This window comes from Alligator mississippiensis, chromosome 1 (assembly GCF_030867095.1).
Source record: "Alligator mississippiensis isolate rAllMis1 chromosome 1, rAllMis1, whole genome shotgun sequence".
Lineage (NCBI taxonomy): Eukaryota > Metazoa > Chordata > Crocodylia > Alligatoridae > Alligator > Alligator mississippiensis.
Genome location: NC_081824.1, coordinates 200,221,637 through 200,245,783, shown reverse-complemented (window position 1 = coordinate 200,245,783; position 24,147 = coordinate 200,221,637). Strand labels below are relative to the sequence as shown.

Below are 24,147 nucleotides of genomic sequence, written 5' to 3'. Positions count from 1 at the left end.
CTTCCATTCAATCATACAGTTAAGTCATTCAGCTTTTGAAGGCTGACTGGGGAGTCTTATTATTCAAGACAGTGATGAAAAAATCTATTATTTCTCCCAAATGATCAGAAACAAAATCATAAGCCAAAAACTTATGCTTGCAACCACTAAAATCTGAAGAAAGAAAAGAGCAATGTTTTCATGTTATTTCTTACTTGTGCTTCAAGTGTAAAAATGTGACAAAGCCTGAAGTCAGGCAAAATTTGAGTGTTTCAGGTAAGTTTCAGTTTTGGTACACGTTTGTTCAAATCTCAACCTCAGAATGCAAACAGCAAAAGACTTGAATCTCTGAAACGATGACTTGGGAGTTTCATATACCTCTACCAGCAATTATAAGCCACTAAGCAGCTGCAATGAATCCACCTATCTAAAGAAAGAGCCAGCTCAATCTTTACCATTGACTGGGTCTGGACATGTTTCATAAGTCCTTTAAAAGTAGAGACTAATTACAAAACACCCACCCCATGTCTGTCAGTTGACTGACAGCTTGTTTCATATTTATTTATAGTAATTTATCCTCTGAGCCAATTATGAGTCATGCTTCTGAAAAGAGTGATGTCTTGCAACCACCACTCTAAAATAAGAGAAACAGGCGAATACATGGTGTTGGTTTCGCCATTAAGAACCAGATTATCAACCGAATGACTGAACTCCCTATTGGCAATAATAAGCACCTTATTGGCAATAACAAGCGCCTTATGACTCTCTACCTCTAACTGACCAATAATTCATTTGCTACCATCATCAGTGTATATGCCCCAACACTTACTGCCTAGGCCCAACACTCACTGCCCAGGAAGAACAAATGAAACTGTTTTCTGCTGACTTTGATTAAATCCTGACTTTCATCCCAAAAGAGGACAAGATCATCCAGAGACTTCAATGCGAGAGTTGGCTGGGACTTTACCATGTGGTGGGGCCCAATGAGAAGGAAGGAGTGGGTAAGGTCAATTCTAATGGCATCCTTTTACTCAGGAAATGTGCAGCACGTGATCTTGTCATTACTAGCTTCAGACAACATGACAGGTACAAAACAATATGGCAATAATCCTGCTCAAAACAAGGGCACCTCCTTTGTCACTTCCTTGACAAAAGTCATCGTAAGAGCACGTGTTCTAAAAGATGTCCACATCATGCATGTCGCAAGAGGAGCTGATGACTACTGGACTGATCATTGTTTAGTGAGATCAGTCATGTCCATCAGGATCGCAATATCGAAAGCAACCCAAATCAGTCCGAAGACAGTACAACATCAAATGCCTTCAGACCCCTAGACACCAAAGTCCTCCAAACACATCCCAATATGAAACTCGACAATTTTAGGAATGAAAATGATAACGCTTGTGTTAAGGAAGATTGGCAAGCTCTAAAAGGGACCATCCATGAGGCTTGCATGAAATCAATTGGCTTTATCCCCCAACACCATCAGGACTAGTTTGATGAAAACAACACTGAGATCAGTATGCCAATGATTGTTCTGCTTTTGCACATGCTAAGGAGGACCTACAAATGGCCATTAACTGCTTCTCCTCAAGCATACCAGTGCCTAGGACTGACCCTTAACATCAGAAAAACAAGCGTCTCACCAGCCTACTCCAGGCCAGTCAACTCCTCCAGCAAAGATCCTCATTGATGGACAGGAGCTGGAAAATGCTGAACACTTTGCATACCTTAGCAGCCATCTCTCAAAGAAGACCAACATCGACAAGGAGATCCAGTATAGGATCCGATGTACCAGCTCTACCTTTGGAAGACTGTATCATTGTGTGTTCAATTATCACAACATGAGGACTCGAACAAAGGTCCTCTTATACAAGGCTGTGGTAACCACAACTATTCCCTACAGCTTGTGAAGCTTAGGTGACCTACAGGGACCATCTGAAAAGCCTGCAGCACCTTCACCAGCGCTACTTCCAGAAGATTTTTGGCAAAGTGGGAGGATAATCGCACAAATGCCAGTTTTCTTATTGATGCTAACACTACCAGTATGGAAGCATTGATTATTCAACACCAGCTGCAGTAGACAGGGCATCCAGTGTGCATGCCTGATGTATATTTACCAAAAACAACTGCTATACTCCCAAATCAGCCAAAGATAAAGGACATGCAGACGCCAAAGGAAACTCTGCAAGGACACCTTCAAGGTGAACACAAAGAAGTGTAGCATTGACATCACAAACTGAGAAGAACTAACTGAAGACAGGACTACATGGCAATGCCTTCTGAGAGAAGGTACATCTTACTTTGAGGAAAAACGCCTTGCTCTGGAGGCAGAAAAATGCCAAAGCAAAAGGAAAGGAAACAAGACCAAGAAATATGTGGTCCAAACCTCCCTTTAACCACCCCCTGTGGCATCTGCCATAGAGTCTGTGGCTCCAGGATCAGCCTTCTTAGCCATCAACAGACTCAAGTACTACCCCTTACTTGACCCATAGGAGTGATCATCCCTGACAACGAAACTAATCTACATCTCCAAACTTCTTTGCAGTCATTAAGTGTACTTTCAGCACTTCTCTCATGGTTTAACTTTTAAAAAGCATTAAGTTAATCCAATCCTAAACAGGATTATTTTCCCTTTAGTGAAAATGCAGACCAATACTTGCCTAAATTAAGCTTCACATAGTCCACCTTCTAAATTGCGAGATGGACACCTATCCAAAGCACTGTTACCCTACTAACCACAGCAATAGAAATTATAAATCTTAACAGCCAACATTTTGCAGGAACTAGTTAGTATGTTGCCCTGCTGTTCAAAGTTAAATCCAAATCTACTCTGCAACAATTTAATAAAAGAATTGGGGTTACCTATGACCTATGTGCCTGTTTTATTTAAACTAGTTTTAGTCTACTCTAGATAAACTCCTGTCACATTCATTAGCACATCAGCAATCAGTGGAATTATATCCTCTCTTTTACTTAATCATCCCAGCCCCCCAGATAAATAAAAGATTCTAACATCTAGCTGTCAGACTTGTGTCTGCAAGGCTGCTCGGAATGGGATTAATTTCCCTAACCCAGACAAGTCGCGTAGCTACCAAAGCAAAATCTGAACATCAAAACAACACAAGCAGATGATTAATGGTAAAACTGTGCAGTCCTACAGTATACTGCGATCATAAATTTTTCTGGGTCAGGACAGTTCTGTTATGAGCCTGGAGTTCCAAGCACAGCTGAGCTCCTAGATGCTCCAAAAGCCACAACATGATTATAAAGGTTTGTAAGAATGAATGGGTTATTTGGAGTCTCAACCTTTCTGTGCACTAGAAAGTGAGACTTTTCCAGAAGAACCTGGATGAACCACCAATGCAGGGAACTAACCAGATACATCCTAAAGGAGAGGTCACACCCTGCAGCATAACACAGCAAGGTCTACTTTTCAGGCAGCAACATTTCTAGTTTCTCAGGCTTTCAAAACATCTGTCGTGTAAAAATAGCAAACACTTCTTACAGTATATTACTGTAGTTTGTAAAGTTGGTACCAATTGATTAAAATGTGCATTGGCTATTCTTTATAAATAAGCAGCTATAAAAGGAAGAGTTTAGTGTCAAAATGGCGTTGTTTATAAAACATGAAACACAAACATCCTTCACTGGGCTTCCAACTCTGCTGCAAGCATTTTTTGTACAGCTATAGCTGGTTTTCTTATATATAAAAGGAAAATAGAAAACAGTAGGCAGAGCCCAGTTGTTAAAGAGAACCTGGACTTCCTCAAATTCAGTCAAAGCTGTTGCAGCAAGTGACCAGGTAACTTATGTTCCAGAGAAATTACAAATTAACGTATGCATTAATTTGCACTGTTCCTACTATTTCAGTATTTAGCTTTAAGGGCTTGAAACACACGTGGGCACGCAAGTATAACTGAACAATACTCTATTGGTAAAATAATTTATTTCCTTAAGAACTCTGAACCAACAGAGCATCTCCATCCATTTTGTTCTGAAGGATGACTTGCACCACCTGCAGGTCTTACAACAGTTGAACAAGATTTTGAAGCTCCATTTCTGCAATATGACCAGACATCCATTTCTGAATACACTGCACTGCGGGAATAAACATTAAGAAAAGGTCATGCATTCTTCCAGCTGGCAGTGCTATAAAAAAACTTGTACCACTCCCAAAATACAAAACTGATATGAAAGCTATTGTGTATTATATAACAGCACTCACACCAAACAAGCAGAACACAGACAGCATCTATATGCTGCAGACATTGTCAATGACTGACAGACAACACTGACTGGTGCAGATTATGAACCTAGCAAAACTCAGGGTGGCTCAACTTCCGAGGACGCACACCCCACAGACTGCACACCTCAGGGACCACAAGCCCTCCAAGCTATACCCACAAGCCCTCCAAGCTGTACACTATGCACATGCGTGGACGGGCACCCCGCACCTGGCTGCACCATGCACACAAATGAGTGGACAAGTGGCATCGCACACATGAGCAGAAACCCCCAACACTGCCCCCACATGGGAGTAGTACCCTGCCTCACCTGCAGGTCCCTCTGGGCTATGGCATTGTACTGTACCAACACTGGAAGCTGCTGACTTACCTGGCACCACCAGCTACACTGTGCCAAGCTCCCTGAGGGTGGGTCAGACAACAGAAACCAGTGAAGGGAGGGGTGTCCCAAGACCCTGGCTGTTGTTGCTGCTACAGCTGGAACAAAGGGCAGCAGCTCGTGGTCCAAGTGAACCGTGTTAACCCCTTGCAGACCACATGCAGCCCATGGGTCACCAGTTGGACAGCCCTGGCTTAAGCTGGTATGTTATCAATAACCACTAAACTTAGTCAGTAATTAATAAGCTTGCATTTAAGTCATACGGGATAGGAAAGGAAAGTAGAATAAGAATCTGTTTGCCAAGGCCACTAATGTTAGGCTAGGCCAAACGCAAATAATTTCCTTTTTTTTCCCCTCCCCCCTGAAAGCACTTTAATAGTCACTAAAAGTAACAACTGATACTTTGCCTGTTGATAACAATTTAATTGTATGCAGTCAGCTAGACTCCTGTTGAAACGAAAAGGTGTCTTTGTTAACTGAATATAGCCCCAAACCATTGCAAAGTATACCACTGCAGATGTCACAATCACCTCAGCCAGCGAAGTAAAAGAAACAGGACATGGCAAGTAGAGAATATTTGTTAAAATAAGCCACATATAAATACTGAATGTAAACAAGCAGGATTTGGGGGAGACCATTGCAAATTCAAAACAACCTGATGCCAGTCTGCATGCCTCTTCCCTCCTGTATCCCTCTTGTATCTCCCCAGCAGGATACGTGAGAATCTATATTCTGCTTTTCAGAAAGCTGCTATATTCTGTTTTTCAGAGACACCGAAGTGCTCATTCTTGTGCTTTAGGGTATAATCAATAAATGGATTGCTTATCTGACTTGAGTAATAGTAATACCTTACCGGCTAATAGGGAATAGAGGATCACTGGGAAGTACAATTGCATCTTGATTTGGTGCACAAAAATGGTAATCCTTAAGGGAATTCTAATTTTCCCTTAATTCTGGGTCTAAACTCACAAAAAAGGTCCTAATCATAGACAAACTGTAACCTTGTGTTTCTAAAGACTGAATGGTCCCAGATTTTTGGTAACACAGAACTTGGCACTGCTTTGAAATGACAACAGTAATTCTGCGTATGGCATTCTTCAAGTTAATAATGAGATAGTGTCTCATCAAGGTGATGAGGAACACACTGTCTTTTTGAACATATCATTTGGAAGAAGTAAAAAGGGCCGTGGTTCCACAGAACCTCAACAAAAAAATCAAAACGTTCTCTCCACTAGCGCTCTATCCAAAGTCCACTGCATTAAGATTCAACCTAACCCCTCCCTCAATTCTACTTGTAGTATCAACTGAATGCAACAAGGTGTCATCCCAGAGCTGACTTAACTGTCAGTGAAGAAACTCCTAGCGTTTGAATTCAATTCTTAGGATTCCTGGATAACTTGTGTGTGCAAGTTATCTACTAATAAAATTCTACTCAGCATTTTATTAGTAGATTAACATCTACTAATAAAATTCAATCAACTCTGTTAATTTATACCACGGGTATCAAATTCACCCTGTGTACCAGGCTGGATTCGGGTCACAGGAATGTCCAGATCCATGAAGCAAGCAACAGGGACAGCATTGGTAGGAGCAGTCAGGGACCACAGTCCTTGCATGACCCATGCTACTAAGGGCCCTGTTCAACGAAGATAAAGGACCCCTTCTGTAGAAGGCCCTGCCTCCCCACTAGCTACATACCCAAATTCCCTGGCTCATCAGTAGCCCAAACAAGCTGAATGGAACAGCATTGTGAGCCCTACATTCAATATCCCCAATTTATACCAAAAAGCAGTCATGTACATCTTTGGTAGTTTACCAACACATCTCACATCCTTCAAGAGCCTTGTGTCTTGAAATTATTCTTTGCATCTTAAAAAGCAGTCAAGTATAAAAACAGCCCCAAGACAAGCCAAGTTAAAATGGTATTAAACACTGAAAGAGCATATAATTACACACATTGCAAGGATGATGCTGAATAAACTTTACCTCAAAACAAGACATTAAAATATGAGCAAAACCATCAGAGGTAAGGTAAACGTTTGAGAAATTCAAAAAAGTGAAGGTATGGAAATACCTATTTAAGATACCCTGACAACCTCAACTACTCTGTAGCAATGCTATACAATCATGCAAAGTTTATGTTAATGGCAATTTTTTGTTACCAGTCCCAAATTTAATTTAATTTAATTGTAATGTTCTCCCATCCAAAAATGTCATTACAGAATGGAGGTCAACATCAATACCTTCTGTCACACTCCAACTTAATGTAGTTTTTATCTAAGAATTTCCTGATTTTTTTTTAAGTTATATAATCATTTTCAAATATGAGTACTACCAGAAACGCACAAAGAATGCTGCCAGGAAATTCAGCAAAGCAGGGTTCAGAGACTGATCTACAAGGACAGAGCAGAGAAGCCTAATCTTAGAGTCCCAAATTGTCTGAGCTTTGAAGGTTTTACTATGCTTTGACTCCGTTCCACCAGTAACGTTGTCTCCCTTTGCCATGGACCATGGTGACGGAGTTGTTCATTCAAGTAAGATAAGAGGTAGGTCAAACAAATGCTACCTATCTTACAATGAAGCCACATAAATGAACTGGATATTTGCCAACATCTGTAGGCTATGTAAATTGCAGCAACTGGATATAGCCATCATTTACAACTTAATTTCCACCTACTTTCTTCAAATGAATTTGAATATTCACCACATTTGAAGGGTCTACATTTACCAGTAAGAGCACATAGGTAAATTTAAAAAAATTAAACTGAGGACGCATCAACAAGCTCCAATAACAACTTTCATGTATTCAAAGCATTCAGCTACTACAGCAATAGAGAAATACAAAGGATTGCATTTGAGCTGCATAATGAGCCTGTAACTAAGATGATGCTGAGTCCCAGTTGCACAAATCCCTCCAAAATGAATTTTAAAACAGAACGCATTTCTGGAGAGCAGTCTAGATTAGGGGTCATCGGCAACCTTTTGGAGCCACGAGCTAAAATAAGACAGCTCGCTCTGAAGGCAGGCTGCCACTCCCTTCGCCAGCACTGCACTCTAGACCTGGCTGCCACTCTCCCTGTTTTGCATGCCAAATGGTAATCCAGGCCATTGGCTGGCAACCCGCAGTCTAGATGAACAAAGTAATCTTGGAGAGAATGGGGAAGAAAAGAGGAGGGCCCAAATTTCTGTATTTGGCACTGGAAGTAGTCAGGACAGACCAGGATGCTAGAAGTACCTCATCTTGCATATTTTAATCTTAGATATGAAACAAAAAGTGGCTGTTACCTAGAAGGCTTAAAATACTAACCTTACTTGTGTCCCCCACCCCCTTACCAAGGATTAGAATTGCTAAGGTTTAAAACAACAGCAGCCTACCCGAGTACATTAGTCTATTTACAACTAGTAAATGAATGCAGGAGATAAAAGCTCCTAACTGAAAATACAATATAGGATGAGTTAGTGTTTAAAAAAGTTACGCTACCATCTAGAGAAAACTCCAACCAATCCTTTAAGTACTTCTAACAAAGCACATACACATCACAAAGCTGTTTGTTTCATACAAGCCTTGTTTTGCTAAAACAGAGCAGATTTCTAGCAAGAACAGAGAGACTTGAAGTAAAGTGCTAACAGGGATACCAACAAGTGCTTACCTTTCTTCTATTCTGTTCTTGTCCATAAGTGGCTGCTTGATCCACTGACTGACCAGTCGTTGTCCTTGAGGAGTTCTGCATTTATTTAACAACCCAACCAAAGACTGTGTACTGTTGGCATTTTCAGAGGAACCCTGGAAAAAGAGAGTAATAGCAAGGTGTTGAAAATCCTGTTACGCTGTAAGCAGTGCTGATTCTTGTTATTCTGTTTAGCTCAATTTGACATCAAGCCGGATGAATCAGGATAACATTAAGGCAAGTACACTTCTAATAAGGAAGTCAGAATGGGTCAAGGAGGGCACTAGGTTGATTTCTTCCAGTATTCATTTTCCTGAAGAACTGCCACTGTGTTACAATCAGCTATGAGCATATCTACACAGTAAGCTTACTGTTCCAGGTAGTGGGGCAATATAGCACATAACACTGCTATAGGGAGGGCTTCTTCAAACTGGATGTAACGTAACTGCTTCAAGCAGGCTAACTGATGGCTAGAAAATGGTATATAGAGTTTTGTTTTTGGGAATTGGCTTGTAGGTAAATGTATATGTATTAGAACAATGGTTCAGTACAGCAGCAAGGGTTAATTGATTTCTAAAGGCTGGGTTGTCTCTCACACAGTTTTCACAGCCTTCGAGTCAGACAGGGTATCTAACCCAGGCAAGCACAAGGCCAACAACAGACACATAGCCTGGGAAACTGTGGGCATGTACCACACTGTTCCATAACATGAGATAAGGCGGCACCAGCTCACAAGGCCCCAGAGCAGGAGGCCTGAGAGTTCCAGTTTTGGAGGAACAGACCAAATTAGGAAAAGGCCAGGAAAGACCAAATTAAGATGTGTGCATGTGATGGGCTTGTGTAACAAAGGAATATGCTGATGGAACAGAACGTGGACAATATGACGACCACAGAAAGACCTATCAGCAATAGCCACAGATGAAGAGTCATCAGGAGAGGAAAAGAATACAAAAGCAAAGACTTTAGAGCAATGAAGTGTCCCTGTCCCCGAAAGGAGAACCTGAGGCACAGGAACAGAAGGCATACCATCAGCCCATCTTATCCACCCCACTGGGGGAGGGGTGGGTCTCGGCATCTGATCTCCAAGCTGTTGACACCTGACATTCAAGAGAGAACCTCGGAGTGAAGCTTGTGCCCCAGCCAGCTGTAACTTGACTCTGATGACAGCCCTAGGATTGGTAGCTATAGAATTGCTTGTATTACTCTTTTCTGTCATCACTGTGTATCAATAAATTTGCCTATTATCAAATGGAAAGGTTGTGGTCAGTCTAAGGGTTTTGGGTCCCCCCAGAACAAGGTATCTAGGTCCTAAATCCAGTGCCAACACCAATGAGCCTGTCTCTACACTAGTCCGCCCATCCCACAGTGTTGTCTGGATATGGCTACCCTTCTTCCAGTTAGGAGGCAGCCCATGTAAAGCAGTGCAACATCCTTGAGGGTATCGGTGCCTGGTCAATTTATCAAGTAGACACAGCTTATCTACCTAGACACCTTGGTAGTCTGTCATTTGTAGGGACATGAAACAGAGCAGGCCTGTGAAGCTGGCAGCTCACCAGTAGCTCTTAAGAGCTCCTGCCAGGCCACCACCCTCCTCATTGTTCCTGCTGTGGTGACAGCTGGGGTCTCCAGGCTCCCCTTTGCTCCTCTGGCACACACAATACAGGAAGGAGCCAAGCTGCCAGGGCAGTGCACCTGGCCGGAAGACAGGTGGTGTTGCATGAGGGGAGGGGAGGGGGAAGGAGGAGGAGGAGGAGGGGGCCCAGGCCAGGGTGCCCATGTGGTGCAGCTCCAGCCACCAGCCAGAGGTGGAACAGCCCTGACATAGGGGATCTACATATAACACAGCAACTTGGTAGAGCATCTGAATGTCACAAGGCTTACATATTATTTTTCTGCTGAATTTTACAAGCTTATCTTGATGGTACCATAAGTGCTACATGTTCTGCTCTAACTGCAGTATTGATCTAATTGAATGCTGATTCAATTAACCACAGTCATCATGTCACATACACCCAAAAGTTTTATATTTTAGCACATTGTTTAAGATTCAGCAAGCAAGAAATGTTAAGATTTAGTTTAAACACAAAAAGGCTTCTACAGCACTGCCCTGATACAATTTAAAAAGGAAAATGCAGGAAATCAATAATACAAAACCTTTCAGCCAAGAAAATCTACAATTAAGCAGCAGACACCCATTAAAAGATGCAAATTCAATAACAAAAAACATGGATAAGGAATTATTATACAATAAGGAGAAGAAGAATTCAGGTAGACTGCTGGATTAAATGACTGGAAAATCTTGTCAAAAAGTACAATATGCAGCATTCAACAGCCCAGTGCTTTGCATGTCTATGAATTACCAGGCTCTGAGAAACCTAAGATGCAATGCTATTTCAGATTAGTCACACCAGCTGCATAAAGCCTTTTGTGTAACAGTTTACCCTTCAAATGTTACAGCAGACACTGGCACTTTGTATACAAAATGTTTACTCTATCATATTTAATTAAAGATCTTAAAAAGTACTTAGTCAACTGACATATGGTTGAAGAGATACCTAGTTTTCATACCTCCTTCCTGTGCAATGTTGATTCTGCCACTTACCAACTGCTCATTCCTGTTTAGTAGCTCAGGCAGCATGTACTAAAACTGGAACCACATCCATCACCTACACCAACCCAGAAACTACCTACTTCACGGAGTGACTGACTCAATTGCAGAGTAAAATAGGCAGGAGGAAAAGGCCTGGGTTGGGCCACACATAAGCAAGAGTATAATTTGCTACCATGTGGTAGATCCTTTGTTCCTAGGCTGGCAAGAGCACCAAAGGACAAAGTAGGGAGAGCCTTATGACACCGCTGCAAATGTATGTTATTGCACCAACCAAAAAAAACAGGCTTGGAAAGAGTTATTTCCAGTTCACTTCACCTACTTAACCCAAACCTGGCAACTCCTGTCAATCCTAGCTAAAGTTGCTATATTGCAGCAAGTGTAGCAGTAAATCATGACAAAGATTTGCACAGGGCACAGCTACACATGCATTAACAAACTTTTATTAACATGCATTCAATTTGGTACCTCCAATATGAGGTACTAAATAAATGCCCATTAGGCTGCGCTAATGAGCAGTAGTGCAAGCTTTTTAGGTGACAATGGACAGTAGCCTATTCTACTGTGTATTAGCATATTAGCAGGGTTTTTTTATGCTCTGCTTTAATGCGCAGTGCCCACAGAGATCCCAATAAAGGCTCAGAATTCCTCCCTGACATAAGAAAGTTGAGAAAAGCAGAGCTGTCCAGGCCTCCATTCTGCTGTTTAATTGCTTTACCCTTAGCTTCAGGAAAAGTGCATCATTTACAAGATTCCAGGTTTGTCAGTTCAAAATATTATTTTAAACATAATTTTTTATGACATTTTTCATATAGAAAAGCCCCAAGTGTCATCTCCCAATGGCTTCTGAATCAAGTCTGTTCTGTTTGCAGGCAAAGAACCAGTTTCTCCGAGTTATCCAAACTCAACGGGGAAGCTCAACAAGGTGCATTCCTTCTGGCTCATACAATATTCTAATTGCAATTAGTGTTAACTAAGCTCTGATACTGCAAGCCAACAGAATCCATCTTGCTCTCCAAGAAGTGACTTAGCTCTGAAATGCTAACAGGGCTAAATAGTAGGACAATCGATATTCTTTCAGCCAAGAATAGGGTGCTGGTTTACTAAGCTACCTTTCAGTATTCAGAACTACATTTGGAATCTTACTCACTTATGTCATACTCACTTCAACTAGAGTGAGGAAGAATCCTCCAGATCATTAGTTCCTAGTTAAAATCTAAATGCTATAAGAGTTTGTAGATCATGTAAATGCTCCCCCCTCTGGAATACAGTGGAAGGGAATAGTAGAGCTGGTAGCATTTCAGAGAATTCCTGCAAAGCTGGAAGAGTCAAGGCAAGGAGGGTCACCCTCTCATGACACTGGCACAGAACCAGAAGAGGAGAACAGGATAGTCAGGTTTCTCTTGGTTGACAAGCCTGGGTACCAAACGCAAACTGATTAATCCCTAGAATCTTACATGTACAGGGAGCTATTTGAGGGCTGGAAGGAATGGGTGCTCTATTCACCGGGCTTCTTTCACAGGGCCTGAAACACCTGTGTATAGAATTCCTTATACTGAGCCACCAAACAGGAACCAGTAACAGGAAAATAGAAAAGAAGAAATTAATAAACACTTGGTTTAAACCAATGTACACTTTCCTTTACATACCACTGCATAAACACCGAGGGGCGGGAAAAAGACACAGAGCAAGCTTAAGTTGCAGTCTAACACACTTAACTTTTTAGATATTTATTTAAAAAAAGAAGGCAAACTTGACCACAGTTACTTATATACATTAATCAATTCTTTAGGAAAAATTTATGAGGAATCTGCAACTTGTCACTGCCTGCTGCATCAGGCAGTCTATCACTGCCTGGTCACGAAGAGTATCATACTATATTCCTTCCAATACAAGATGGACTTGAATTTAAGAGGGACCCATATTTAAGACTCACTTTGGGGAGGGGGAAGGGAAGTAGCAGTAGTCAAAAGCCATTTAGAAGGCCAAATCCCCTCTGGTGAATAAAAACTTTTTATTTTTTTAAAACTCTAATATTAAAAATGCAGGCCATTTTTTGCAGAAATACTTTGTTTAAACAAGTTAATCTTATATTCAAAGGAATGAGGTACATCACAAGCATCTTTTTCCTCTGCATACTCACACGCAATATAGGATACCTACTGCAAATAAATGCAGCCACTGCAGCTAGGGACTCCTCTGGTGCTGTCCGTTAAACAGAGTACATATGGGGAGGAGGGACGGGTAAGATAAAGATTCCTTTTCCACATTGTGCTAGCTTCTGTTACTGGACCCCCCTGGGATCCTGCATACTGGGGACATCCAAAGAACCCCTGTATCTGTAGCCTTCTTGCTAGACTAATAAACTCCTGAGAGTTACTTTTGAGGGGGTTTTCCCTATTTCACTCCTACAAAAATCACACAGTAAAAATGAAACAGAAGGTACATCACGCACAGGATTTCTGGGATGGGTTTATACGGCCAGGGTGCCTATCCAGTAGCGAGCACATATATGAGAAAAGAACTGGAAGCAAGCAGAGCACATGTTTTTACCTGAAAAAGGTTAAGGGCTCGGACAGCTGCATTATCCAGTATCATATACTGGCTGAGGTCGAAAGTAGCCAGCTCAAATTGTCCAAAGTTGGATTCATCTGACAACAGCTCCAAATACTTGATAACAGCCGACAGGGATGAAATGGCAACCTAAAAAAATTAAAGCAAATTGGAATTGAGGAACTACCACTTGAGTCAAGCACTGAGCAAAATCATTTGAAAAATTAAAAATACCCAAGATCAGCTTCTAAGAGTTGTGTTGCCTTAAAAAGCCAGTAGCATAAATGAAGAGGAGCAACCAGGGCCACAGCTGTGGATGCTGCAAAAACAGCTATCATCACAGCAGTGGCTGACCCCGACAATCAATGTTGCAGCAGCCAGTGCTGCCCCATGCATAGCAGCTGTTCTACTACACCACTGTTGGACTCAGCTTCTTTGTTAAGATTTTATCTTTGCATAGAAATTCAGAATGTCTTAGCAATTGCTTCATGTGATGTACAGCACTGAACCTGTACCAAGGAGCCCTGTTTGGGAAAGTAAAACTTAGGAAAGGAACCAACGTTTTTCTGAAGTACCTGACTTCTTGTTCTACTGTCAAGTACAGTAGATTAAATTGGGATTTTTTGCAGAACTGAAAATCAGCTAATCTAGAGAAGAACAGGCCTTATTTTTATTTTTAAGTCTTAGAAGCTCCTTAAAAAGTTATTTCTGGAAACTTAAGAAGTCACAACATACCAAATATTTAAGCATGGATGGGGCACTTATGTACTAAAACAAAAGGATGGTTTAATTTCATTTCATTTTTGGAGGAGGGCTTTTTGGTTTGTCTCCAGTTAGAACAAGTTCCAGTTGATCTCCACCTAAACACAAGAAATAAAAGAGTAAAGAAGTTCCCTGACAGACTTCCCTGCACCTGGCTCTTTCTCCCCGTTTCAAGAGCCAGTTCAAGCTTCAGCCGTCCTCTAGGCTAGGGACAGGTATTACACAAACTGGTTTAAGTGATCAGAAACTGGTTTAAAACTGTAACAGAACAGACATTCAGCGCACATAAAACAGTTTGAAAATAGCTGAAACGGGTTTGAGATAAACCTGGTTGAATGTAGTATCAGACTTAACTGATTTGGGTCAAACCAATTTATGCAATGTCTGTCCCAAATCCCTTGTTGGTTTAAAATAAATCAGACATCCCCAGCATCCTGGCATGCTCTCTGGGCTGGGTGGGGCTCTCTGCAGCACAGCAGGGCTGACCCCTCCCCTCTGCTCCCTGGCTGCGCTCCAGCACAGACTGCAGGCTGCTGCTCTCCCTCACCACATCCTGCGAAGCAGGAATTCCCACCCCCACCTACCTTGCTGAGAGGTGTCTGTGTATTAGCTAGCAGCCCACATGCTGGCTAGGGTCCCTGCTGAATCAACAGGCAGAATCAACAGGTAGCTGGTAATATCCCTCTGTTGTTTTCTCAATGAGGTGATAAACACTGAGTTAGGGGATGAAAAACTCTGTTATCATTTCCCTGCTGAGCTAATCAAATCATCCTGCTGGGGTCTGACCATGCCCCCCCACCAGGTAAGTGCTGTAGAAGGGACAGGAGGGATGCTCTAGCACCCCCCCTCCCCTCCCAGCTTCTAGCCTGAGCCACTGCAGGCATGTGCCTGCATGTCTGGGATGTCTGTGCTGTTACAAACCAGGTCAGCCTAGCCAGGTTAGACTAACCTGGAAAGACTGAATCAATTCAGGCTCAGGCTTCTTAAATGTCTGTCCCTAGCCTTAAAGTTCTTGAATTGCAGGCAGCCCCTTTACCCTTGCTGCCAAGTAGTAAGGGTGACAGGGCTGCCTGCGAGCCTCCAGCAATAGGGGGGGCACAGACTCCTTGTCAGTCATCCCCTGCTTGTGCAGAGCCTCACTATGACTCCACTGGGCAAAATTTCAACTCTTAATTCAAACTCATATGAAGATTCTAGCTCCTGCAACTAGAAACCTTTCCCTGTAGCCTGCCAGTTTCTTTGAAATGATCAAGGGAAAATCTATCAAGGCAGCCAGTGCCAACTCCATTGTGGGCTCCAAATGTTATGACAGACTTTCAGCTAGATTTCATGCAACAGGGAATCAGGGCAGGATGCATTAAAGAACTGATCCAAGATCTTTAGTAAAGTTTCAGCCAAAAGCAAACAGTACTACAACTAGTGCCCTGAGCACTCTGGAAATCTTTTAACACCGGGCATAGTCTGACTTTTAAAACAAGTGTGTATATCAAGAGCTGCAGCTCTTACATCTTACCTGCTTTTCCATCTCTGGCAATGCTGCACTAGTCACCTGTTCTTCCTTCTTTGATTTCAGTAAGCGATTAAGGTCTTGAACAATATCTTTTGTTGTGAATTCAGCCTTTTTTCTATCAGTAATCAGGATTCCTCCTCTCTGAATGATCTGCCATGCATTGAAAAGTTGTAAAGGTTAGTTGCTCTCAATTCTCAGAGGATGAAAGTGCATTACTCAATGCACTGTCAAAATCAATTTGAAATGTGCAGCTCAAATTGTTAGCTCATAGGAAAAACAAAAATGCAAAACAAACAGCTCCTTGATTTTATAGTGGCTTTTCTTGATAATGTGACACAACATACACACCAACAAATAATTCCTCAAGTTACTAATTTTGCACTTGCCTTAGTTATTGATGACACTGAGTTTGTGATGACATTCACAAATCTGACAAAGCTTTTCCCTTTCCCATAAGCCAAGTGGTCCACATATTCACACCACTTACCTGTCGCACTTTTCCCATGTCTCCGACTGTCTCTCCTCCTGGAAACACACATTCCTTGGGACCAATCTGAACTAGCAAAGCTTCCAGGTTTGAGAACTGGTCGTTATCCGGAAACTCGCAGACACCCAGCTTTCTCAGTGTTGTGTCAACATACCCAACTCCAATTATTCTTTGCCCCTCAGCAGCGGACAACTTCACACCCACAACTCCAATGGCAGTTGACATGTCATTATTACCAAACAGAATTTCCTCAAACTGCGCAAGGTTACCCGGGGAGCCCTGTTTGAGAAAGAAAAAACTTAGGAAAGAAAACACAATTTCTTCTGAAGTATTTACAGAACACCTGACTTCTTGTTCTACTTTCAAGTACAGTAGATTAAATTGGGATCCTTTACAGGACTGAAAAAAAACCATAGATCTAGAGACATCTCAGTCTTAGAGTAAAACAGAAATAAAAGCAAGAAATATGGTTGTGAGTTTGTATCTAATACTGTGCATGTCCACTCAGTTGGTTTCCCAAGCTACAAACTAACATACCACTTAAGATGCATAAACTTGCTTGCCCCCCATTTCTGTCACGGGAGCATTAGCACTTATGTATGATGTCTAGTCTTCAGGGTCAGCATTAACTCTTTTATTGAACATTGTAGCTGAGGTAGCGTGGAGATTTATTAGCATGAACATATGTCCTATTTTAGCTGGGACACTCCCAGATTTCAGACGCTGGTCCCAGCTGTCTGTTGAGAATTGTAATAGGTGTCCTGGAATGCAGGGGTGTGGGGCATAGTCTGACTAGGAGTTGAAGTGGGGTAGAGCACCTTGCAGGCATGCAGCCCCACCCCTGTCAACTTGTGAGAGTGTTGTGGGGAGATGGGTCCTGGATTTTCCGTATGGTCAGCCTACAATTTATGCTATGCAAAGTAAAGAATGTAAGTGTGCATGGACAAACTTGCTAAATATTCAACAAATAAGTAGATTATATACTGCCTGTACATAAACTGGACAGCAGTTTTACTTTTCAAGCCATTTGCACTTGTGGAAATCTATTACTATTTCTAAAGTCAGTTGCCATAGAGCTGCCCCACAGCATGCTATAACAAAGCAAGAGGTGCTGGAACGTAAGTCAAGATACATACCACCTACATTAATGCTACCAATTTAAGGCCTGAAAGACTGTAAAAAAGTCTGAAACAGTGAACAGAAATATAGCAAATACCCTTATTTTCCCTACTTTGTGTTTATAAATGGAGATAGAAAAGCATACCTTGTATGCCAAATACCAGTCATTCTCTTTGGTAGATTTGCTGCCCGCCCTATTCTTATAAACTTCAACTCTGTAGTGACAAACCAAAAGTAGATCTCTGACAAACGATTCAAAGTTCATTTTACTAAGTACAACACTCTCAAGTTTCTGATTCCCTACAAAAGAAAGAGAAAGAACAAGGAAAAATTTGTAAGCTAAACCATAATTAATATTTTTACCTACATTCTAAATGAATGCACTAAAAAAGAAATTTAACATACACTAAAGGTCATTATTTTGGTAAGCAGTGAAGCAAGCATATAAAATCCCAGAAAGCAAAAACCAAAACAAAACACCCACAGAACTCCATTGGTAAGCATTAAAAACAGTAAACACTAAACAAAACACAAGAACTTACCCAAATAAAAATAAAGTTAATTTTAAGTCTCACTAAAAGTGAAGACAAGCAACAAACGCTACAAAGTCATTTACTGCTGATCTTACGCCAGGAGGACACATGTTCAACCCTCCCAAGCCAAGTTCCTGAAGCAGGTACAGGCAACCCGCAATTAGTGCTCTTAATTGGTTCCTGAAAAACCAAGCCTTAAGTGAAATGAGCGTTAAGCAAAACCGAAAGTATTTGACAACCCAAGATGGCGACCGCAATCATTTTGAATGACCCAAGATGGCAACCACAAGCGTTATACTGAAACTTGCTGAGCACTAAGTGAAATCAGGTATCAATTTCAAATAAGTGTTATAGCAAAATAGCGCTAAGCAAAACACCGTGAAGCGGGGGTTGCCTGTACAATTATAGCATGAAAGCTGGCCTGTACAGAGCAGTTACCCTACAATGAATTTCATTTGGGAAGCAAAGCAATATAACTTACTTTTTGAGTAAATTTACCCCACAGTGGACTGACTTAAGGCTATGCACCCTGCACCCATTCCACTTCCTCAGAAGAATCAGTTACTTTGTAGTAAACATACTATGCATCTATATCCTCACTATAAGCAAGATCAATCTACTTTCCCCCTGACCCTTGATATAGACTTGACCCTCCAATTTTTTAGTTTGTTTTTTCAAACTCCGCAATAGATTTTCTGAAGAATAATGGAAAAAACCCACAGTCTTTCCCTCCGGGCAGGCCTACCAAGGAGAATCCATCTTAATCTGTGAATTTTTATTTTAAAAAAAAAGGTTGCCATTTCATTCAAGACATGGTTGCAATTGTGACTTGTATTCAGTTATAAAAAGAAAGAGTTGTAGGGCACACGCTAACTTGAGAAAAACCTGTGTAACACCACAAAAGCCTGTTCACCGAAGGAAGTAATGCCATTCCCTTTGCATGATGAGACATTTCCCCATCATCTACAAGGACACACACAGTCATAATCTAAAAGAAGTTTATATTAAAACCAATTTTCATGTATAGCTGAAAACATTCCTAATGTTGCCTCTATACAGTTAAGGAATTGAGGCTTGCCCCCTCCATTTTATTTAATAAAGATGTTAAAACAGCACGTCTGGTCTTTTTAAAATTACCCTACAAATCTCTCACACAAATTGTAGTCTGATCTGGATTGCTGTTTACTTATTTTCTTCACTCAAAATGCTACCAATAGATGATATGAGTGAGTTACATGACAGGCAAAGTAGTAGATGAATGCCACACCAGCAATTTCTTCCTCTGCCAATGCAGAATTACCTGATGCAGCACAAGTACTAGTAATTCATTGCCTTAAAAATGAGATCAGGAGGACATGCTACCTGGGATACATGATGAATACATAGTTTGTTCTTTATGTTGTTCTTTTTTGTTTATTTTGGGCTTATGTTTTTATACCTGACCTCCTTTTAAATGTTACAAATAGCATATTTTATGGCAGACAGCACACTCATGTATATAGTACACACCTTGATTTTGAAGGGAAGGAGAGTCTGAAGGAAAAAAAAAATCTTCATTCAGGGTAACTGAGTGGCTGCAGCAACTAGGGACCCAAGCCTGCTGCCAGCCCTGCACACCAGTTGGGCTCACGGACCCATCCAGCATGCCAGGTCCAGGGCTGCATACCGAATCTGACCCCATATGCTGGCCTCAGAGCTATGTGCTGGGTCAGACCGAGCGCACCAAGTCTGGGACTGCACACTGGGTCTGGAGCTGTGCAATTGCTCTGAAGCCATGTGCTGGATCTGAACCCGTGCACTGCTGCCAGGGGCCATGGGCCAAGCCTAAAACCAGGAGCAGAGTATGGGTCAGGCCCAGCACAGGGCTCTAGAGCCAGCTGGTCCCTGACTCAGCATAGGCAGGCAGCAGTGCATGGAGTAAGACCTGGTGCGTGGCTCCAGAGCCAACACGCAGTCCCAGGATCACCACAGTCCCAAGCTTGGCATATAGCCCCAGAAGCAACATACAAGGTCAGACCCAGCACACAGCTCTGGAGCCAGACTACATAGCTCCAGATGTGGCATGTAGTCCTAGACTTCGTGTATTGGGACCAACCCAGCAAAGGGCTCCAGAGCCAGCACGTGGAGCCAGACTTAGCAAACCAGGTCCAGGACCATGTGCCAGGTTGAACCCTTCACGCCAAGTATGGCCACATACCAACCCTGCTCACCAACCCAATCCAGTGTACATTAGGGGAGAGAAACTCCCCCCAGGCCTGGAAATTTCAGGGAAGCATTAACTGCCACAGCTCCCAGAGCACCTGTGGAGATCCCCTTTCCTCACATGTAATAAGTACCCCCAATTTTCCCCAGCTGGTTACAGGGCGGAAGGAAGAAGATGTGGGTTATATGCAAGAGAATAAGTTAAAAAAAATTATTTTATTATTATTATCTTAAAACTAAAACTGGTAACTAGCGACTCAAACCTCAGGCGTCGTCATTAAAATCCAGGTATCAGGAAGAATATAAATGCACATGTTTATGCTTTGTAAAAGTCTTCATCCTTCAAGAGGAAGCTTGATGAAAGTAAACATGAAAAAGAAATCCCACCATTTAGCCATGTACAATCATGCAAAGTTTTCCTCTTGATATAAATGCATAGAAAAATATTCATTGCAATGAAGGATCACTGAGATTAACTTCAGGGAACATAATCTCTCTCTCTATTTCAGGCAAAACTTAATAGGTTTGCCTCTCACAATGAAGTTTTCTTATTAAGCTTCTTGGCTCTGAAGTCTAAAATCATTTCCCTCCCACGCAGAGAAATAAACAGGGAGGTTCCCCGTTTGGAAAAAAAAAATCCCTTATGCAATATATAACTCATATATCCTGCAGCAGTACATACCATTGCTGTGGCAGACAGCCTAATAAGATTTACAAACAGGAATTTACAGTTAGAGATGCTAAACAGCTACCTGGAATTACACAAAACATAGGAATGGGAGCACCCTGTAAGTCCAGTGGTCTGTTATCAAAGGCAACCACATCACATAATAATTTTCATAAACTGATGAAAATTCATCTTTGCTTCAAAGCATGTTGCTTAATTATTCTCAGAAGTATTGTCAGAAGTACACTAACAGTATAGTTTTGCAGTGTAAAATTGTTTGGCTGCACAATAAATTAATACCAAGGGCTGAATTGCTCTTCAGATGATATGACTAGGTTAGACAGGGGCTTGGTTCCAAATTCTAGTTTGGGTACCTAAATTTATACTCCTCAATTATCGAATGTGATCTCTCAGCCTGGATGCCAAGCTGCCAGGAGGAGAACAGAGGTACAACCAGTTACGTAAAACTCTATAGCTGAGCAGTTCTCAATCTTTTTACATTTGAGGCACCCCTCAATAGACTGGGAAAATGCCAGCTATTAGCCTTCACTTGGTTTCCAAGTGCAGAACACTAATAGAGTAGCTCTAGTATTGCCAAGAGCTCAAGAAGACCACGACAGGCCAGAATGCATTTGACACTATGGATTCCTATTTCAAATCTCTAGGATTATCTTGTGACTCAGATTCACAATGCAATGGTAACGCGGCATGGCACCCCACTGCACCACGCTTTAGAGAGTCTCAAGACAACCCATGGTGTCAGGACACCCTGGCTGAGAAACACTGTTGCAGCTGAAGAACAGCTTTGGCCTCAGCTCCAGAACTGCAAGGCCTGGCTTCAGATGAAGTAAACTTAAGAGGTCACAAAGACTTTTCCTTGTGTGTGTGTAGGGGTGTGCACATGTGGTGTGTGTGGAGGGGTGTTCACATGTGGGTGTAGTTCACAAAAGCTTTAATGGGGGGAGTGTAGTTCAGGACAGAGCATGTGCGTGTGCATGTGCGCGCTTCATAAAAGCTCACTTTCTTTTTGGGTGTGCATGTGGGGGGGATGTGCAGTTCACTAAAGACTGCTTTCTTTCTGTGCAGGTGTGGGAAGCACAGCTCACAAAAACTTGTTTTTTGTGGTTGGGTGGGTGCAGTTCACAAAAGCTTGCTTTTTTTTCCTATGGGCAAGGGGGGTGTAGCTCTGTGTGGGCGTGTGGGGGAGGTGTCTCTGTGTATGTATGTATCTGTACACGCGCACGCACACACAGTGGGATGCAGCTAGTGCACACAGGTGCTTTCAGGCCGCGGCGCCTCCCGCCCTCCCCCTGCCCCGCCATCACCCCCGAGTCCGGCAGAGTGCCGCCTTTCTCCCAGGCCCCGTGGCCCGCCCCTTGCCCCCCCCAGCCTTGGGCGGGCTGCCCCCCTCCTACCCCCAGCAGAAGCAGGGGGAGAGGCCCGAGCTCCGCCAGCCCGTGTCCGTACCGGGCGCGCCGGGCAGGTGGCGGATGACGGCGCGGGTGCGGAAGAGGCGGCGGGCAGCCAGCTGCGCGTCGGTGCCATGCGCTGTGTAGTAGTCGCCGCGCTCCAGGAAGCGCACGGTGGTGTCGGGCTTGGCGGGCAGCGCCAGCACCGCGCGCACGAACGCGGCCTCGGCCCCCGCGCCCTCGGGCCACGGCGCATCCCGCGGAGGCTCCGCTGCCGCCATGCCGCAAACTCCCGCCACCGCCGCGCCCCACAGCCAATCTCCGCGCTCGCCGGCCGCTCGCGTCACCGCGTTCTGGCCCCGCCCCCCCCTCAGAAGTTGCAGCTGGGGGGCGGGGGGTGAACTGGGTGCTGAGCTGGTGCCGAGCTCGAAGGAGATTGGGCCGTCTCGTGCGCCGTAGGAACCCTGTGGTGAGGCTACTGCAGGTTGAGCTTAGGAGGGAGGGGTGCATGCTTCTCCTCCGCGCTCTTTTCTGCGCACGCGCACATGGTGCGAGGAGGACCTGCAGTGTCCCCGTGTGGCCCGCGCGCTGCAGATCGTGGCCGAGCTAAGCGGGGCGGGCGTGATCCAGCGACTCGCAGAGCCGGCGCTCTGAGGCTGTCCACCCCCGCAAGAGCACGTGTCTCGTCCTAGTGTTGTAGGCGGTGTTGCCAGGTGTACAGTAATTAACGTATTTGTACCATAGTTTTCGCCCTTGAAGGATGCATGGTGAATAATAGAAAAAATGCTCAAAATATACGATAATTTTGAAGCAGGTGATTGATGCCGCGTAGTCACGCTCAGGAAACCTTGACTGACTTTTTTTTGGGTGGGAGGCGGTTGTTTTTAAGGAAATGGTTTCATGTTCCAAGTCAAATCTGCTAAATCTGTGAGTCATTCAAGAACCAAATGTGGCCCTATTACCGGCAAACATCCTCCACCCCTGCTTGGGGCCTTAGATGTTTCCAAATCCTTTGGCCGGCATCCTATGTGCAGGCCCACACCTGGAGGCTTGGGGTTCAGATGCCCCTGAGTTTGGTTTGCCCTCAGCTGTAAGGCTTCAGAGGCAAGCTAAGGAGGAGTCCCCCACTTCCATAAAAGTCAGCGTGTAACTCAGATTCTCCCACTGCAAGCTGGCCACTGGGAAGCTAACTATGAGGCTGTCATAGGGAGTCCTGTCTACAAAAAGACAAGGGTGCAACCCTGTACTACACAGTGCCATTTTAATTGTATTATTTCAGTTAAAGTACTTCCCCTGCTATCATCATAATCATGGTATTTCCCCTGCAGGTAAGCATAACTGACTCTTGGGTTTCTTATCAACACTTTCTTATGACTGCTTTTCTCAAAATAAAGAAATACTTCAATTGTGGTGACCCAGTTCTCACTCACTGGCAAGTTACAGTGAGCAATACAAAGTAAAAAGAAAATGGTTTATTTGCATTCTCACTTGCATATTTATCTGCATATTTCTTTTTCAGCATATCATAGTTTTTCAGCAAATACAATAATTTTGAGCTTCCGATACCAAAACTTCATATTTGAGACCTGGCAACACTGGTTGCAGGAGGTGGTATGGGGGGCAGCCCTCAGAGCAGTGATGCAGGGCCTGGGTGCTTCCCCATACTAGCACTGAGGGGAGGATGGGCACCCTCACAATTAACCTTGTGGTGCTGTGCAGCTCCCTGGGGGTCCTTGAGAGCTTTTGAAGGGTGCCCTGCCACAGCAGCACTGTTGTGCGTGCCAGCACCATTCACATGACAGGCCCAGAGATTTCAAACAGGAATCAGTTCTTTGCAAGGGAAAAACAGCTCCATTATTTTTCCATAGCTGAGAAGCCAGCAGCAGTGAAGAGCTGATGTTTTCTGAGGGACGCCTTAAGCCCAGGGATGGATAGTCAGAGTCTAAAAAAGTTGAGAACCACTGCTCCAGAAGGACAGCTGGCATAACCACAGCTGGTCACCTCTCTATGGAGGCACCAGGGAA

The 24,147-nt window shown here is 43.2% G+C and overlaps 1 protein-coding gene across 1 annotated transcript in view; it reads right to left on the bottom strand.

Annotated features, from left to right (window-relative positions):
• The window catches only part of MSH2 (mutS homolog 2), a 90,377-nt gene extending 67,941 nt beyond the window's left edge, over positions 1-22,436 (bottom strand). The window contains exons 1-6 of the mRNA XM_006273923.4: positions 22,182-22,436; positions 17,458-17,612; positions 16,194-16,472; positions 15,710-15,856; positions 13,435-13,584; positions 8,256-8,389 (exon numbers count right to left, since the gene is read on the bottom strand). Of these exons, the coding sequence (XP_006273985.1) occupies positions 8,256-8,389; positions 13,435-13,584; positions 15,710-15,856; positions 16,194-16,472; positions 17,458-17,612; positions 22,182-22,404 (1,088 nt within the window). The 5' untranslated portion in view covers positions 22,405-22,436. The remainder of the gene's footprint in view (positions 1-8,255; positions 8,390-13,434; positions 13,585-15,709; positions 15,857-16,193; positions 16,473-17,457; positions 17,613-22,181) is intronic.
• Positions 22,437-24,147: the final 1,711 nt, after the last annotated feature.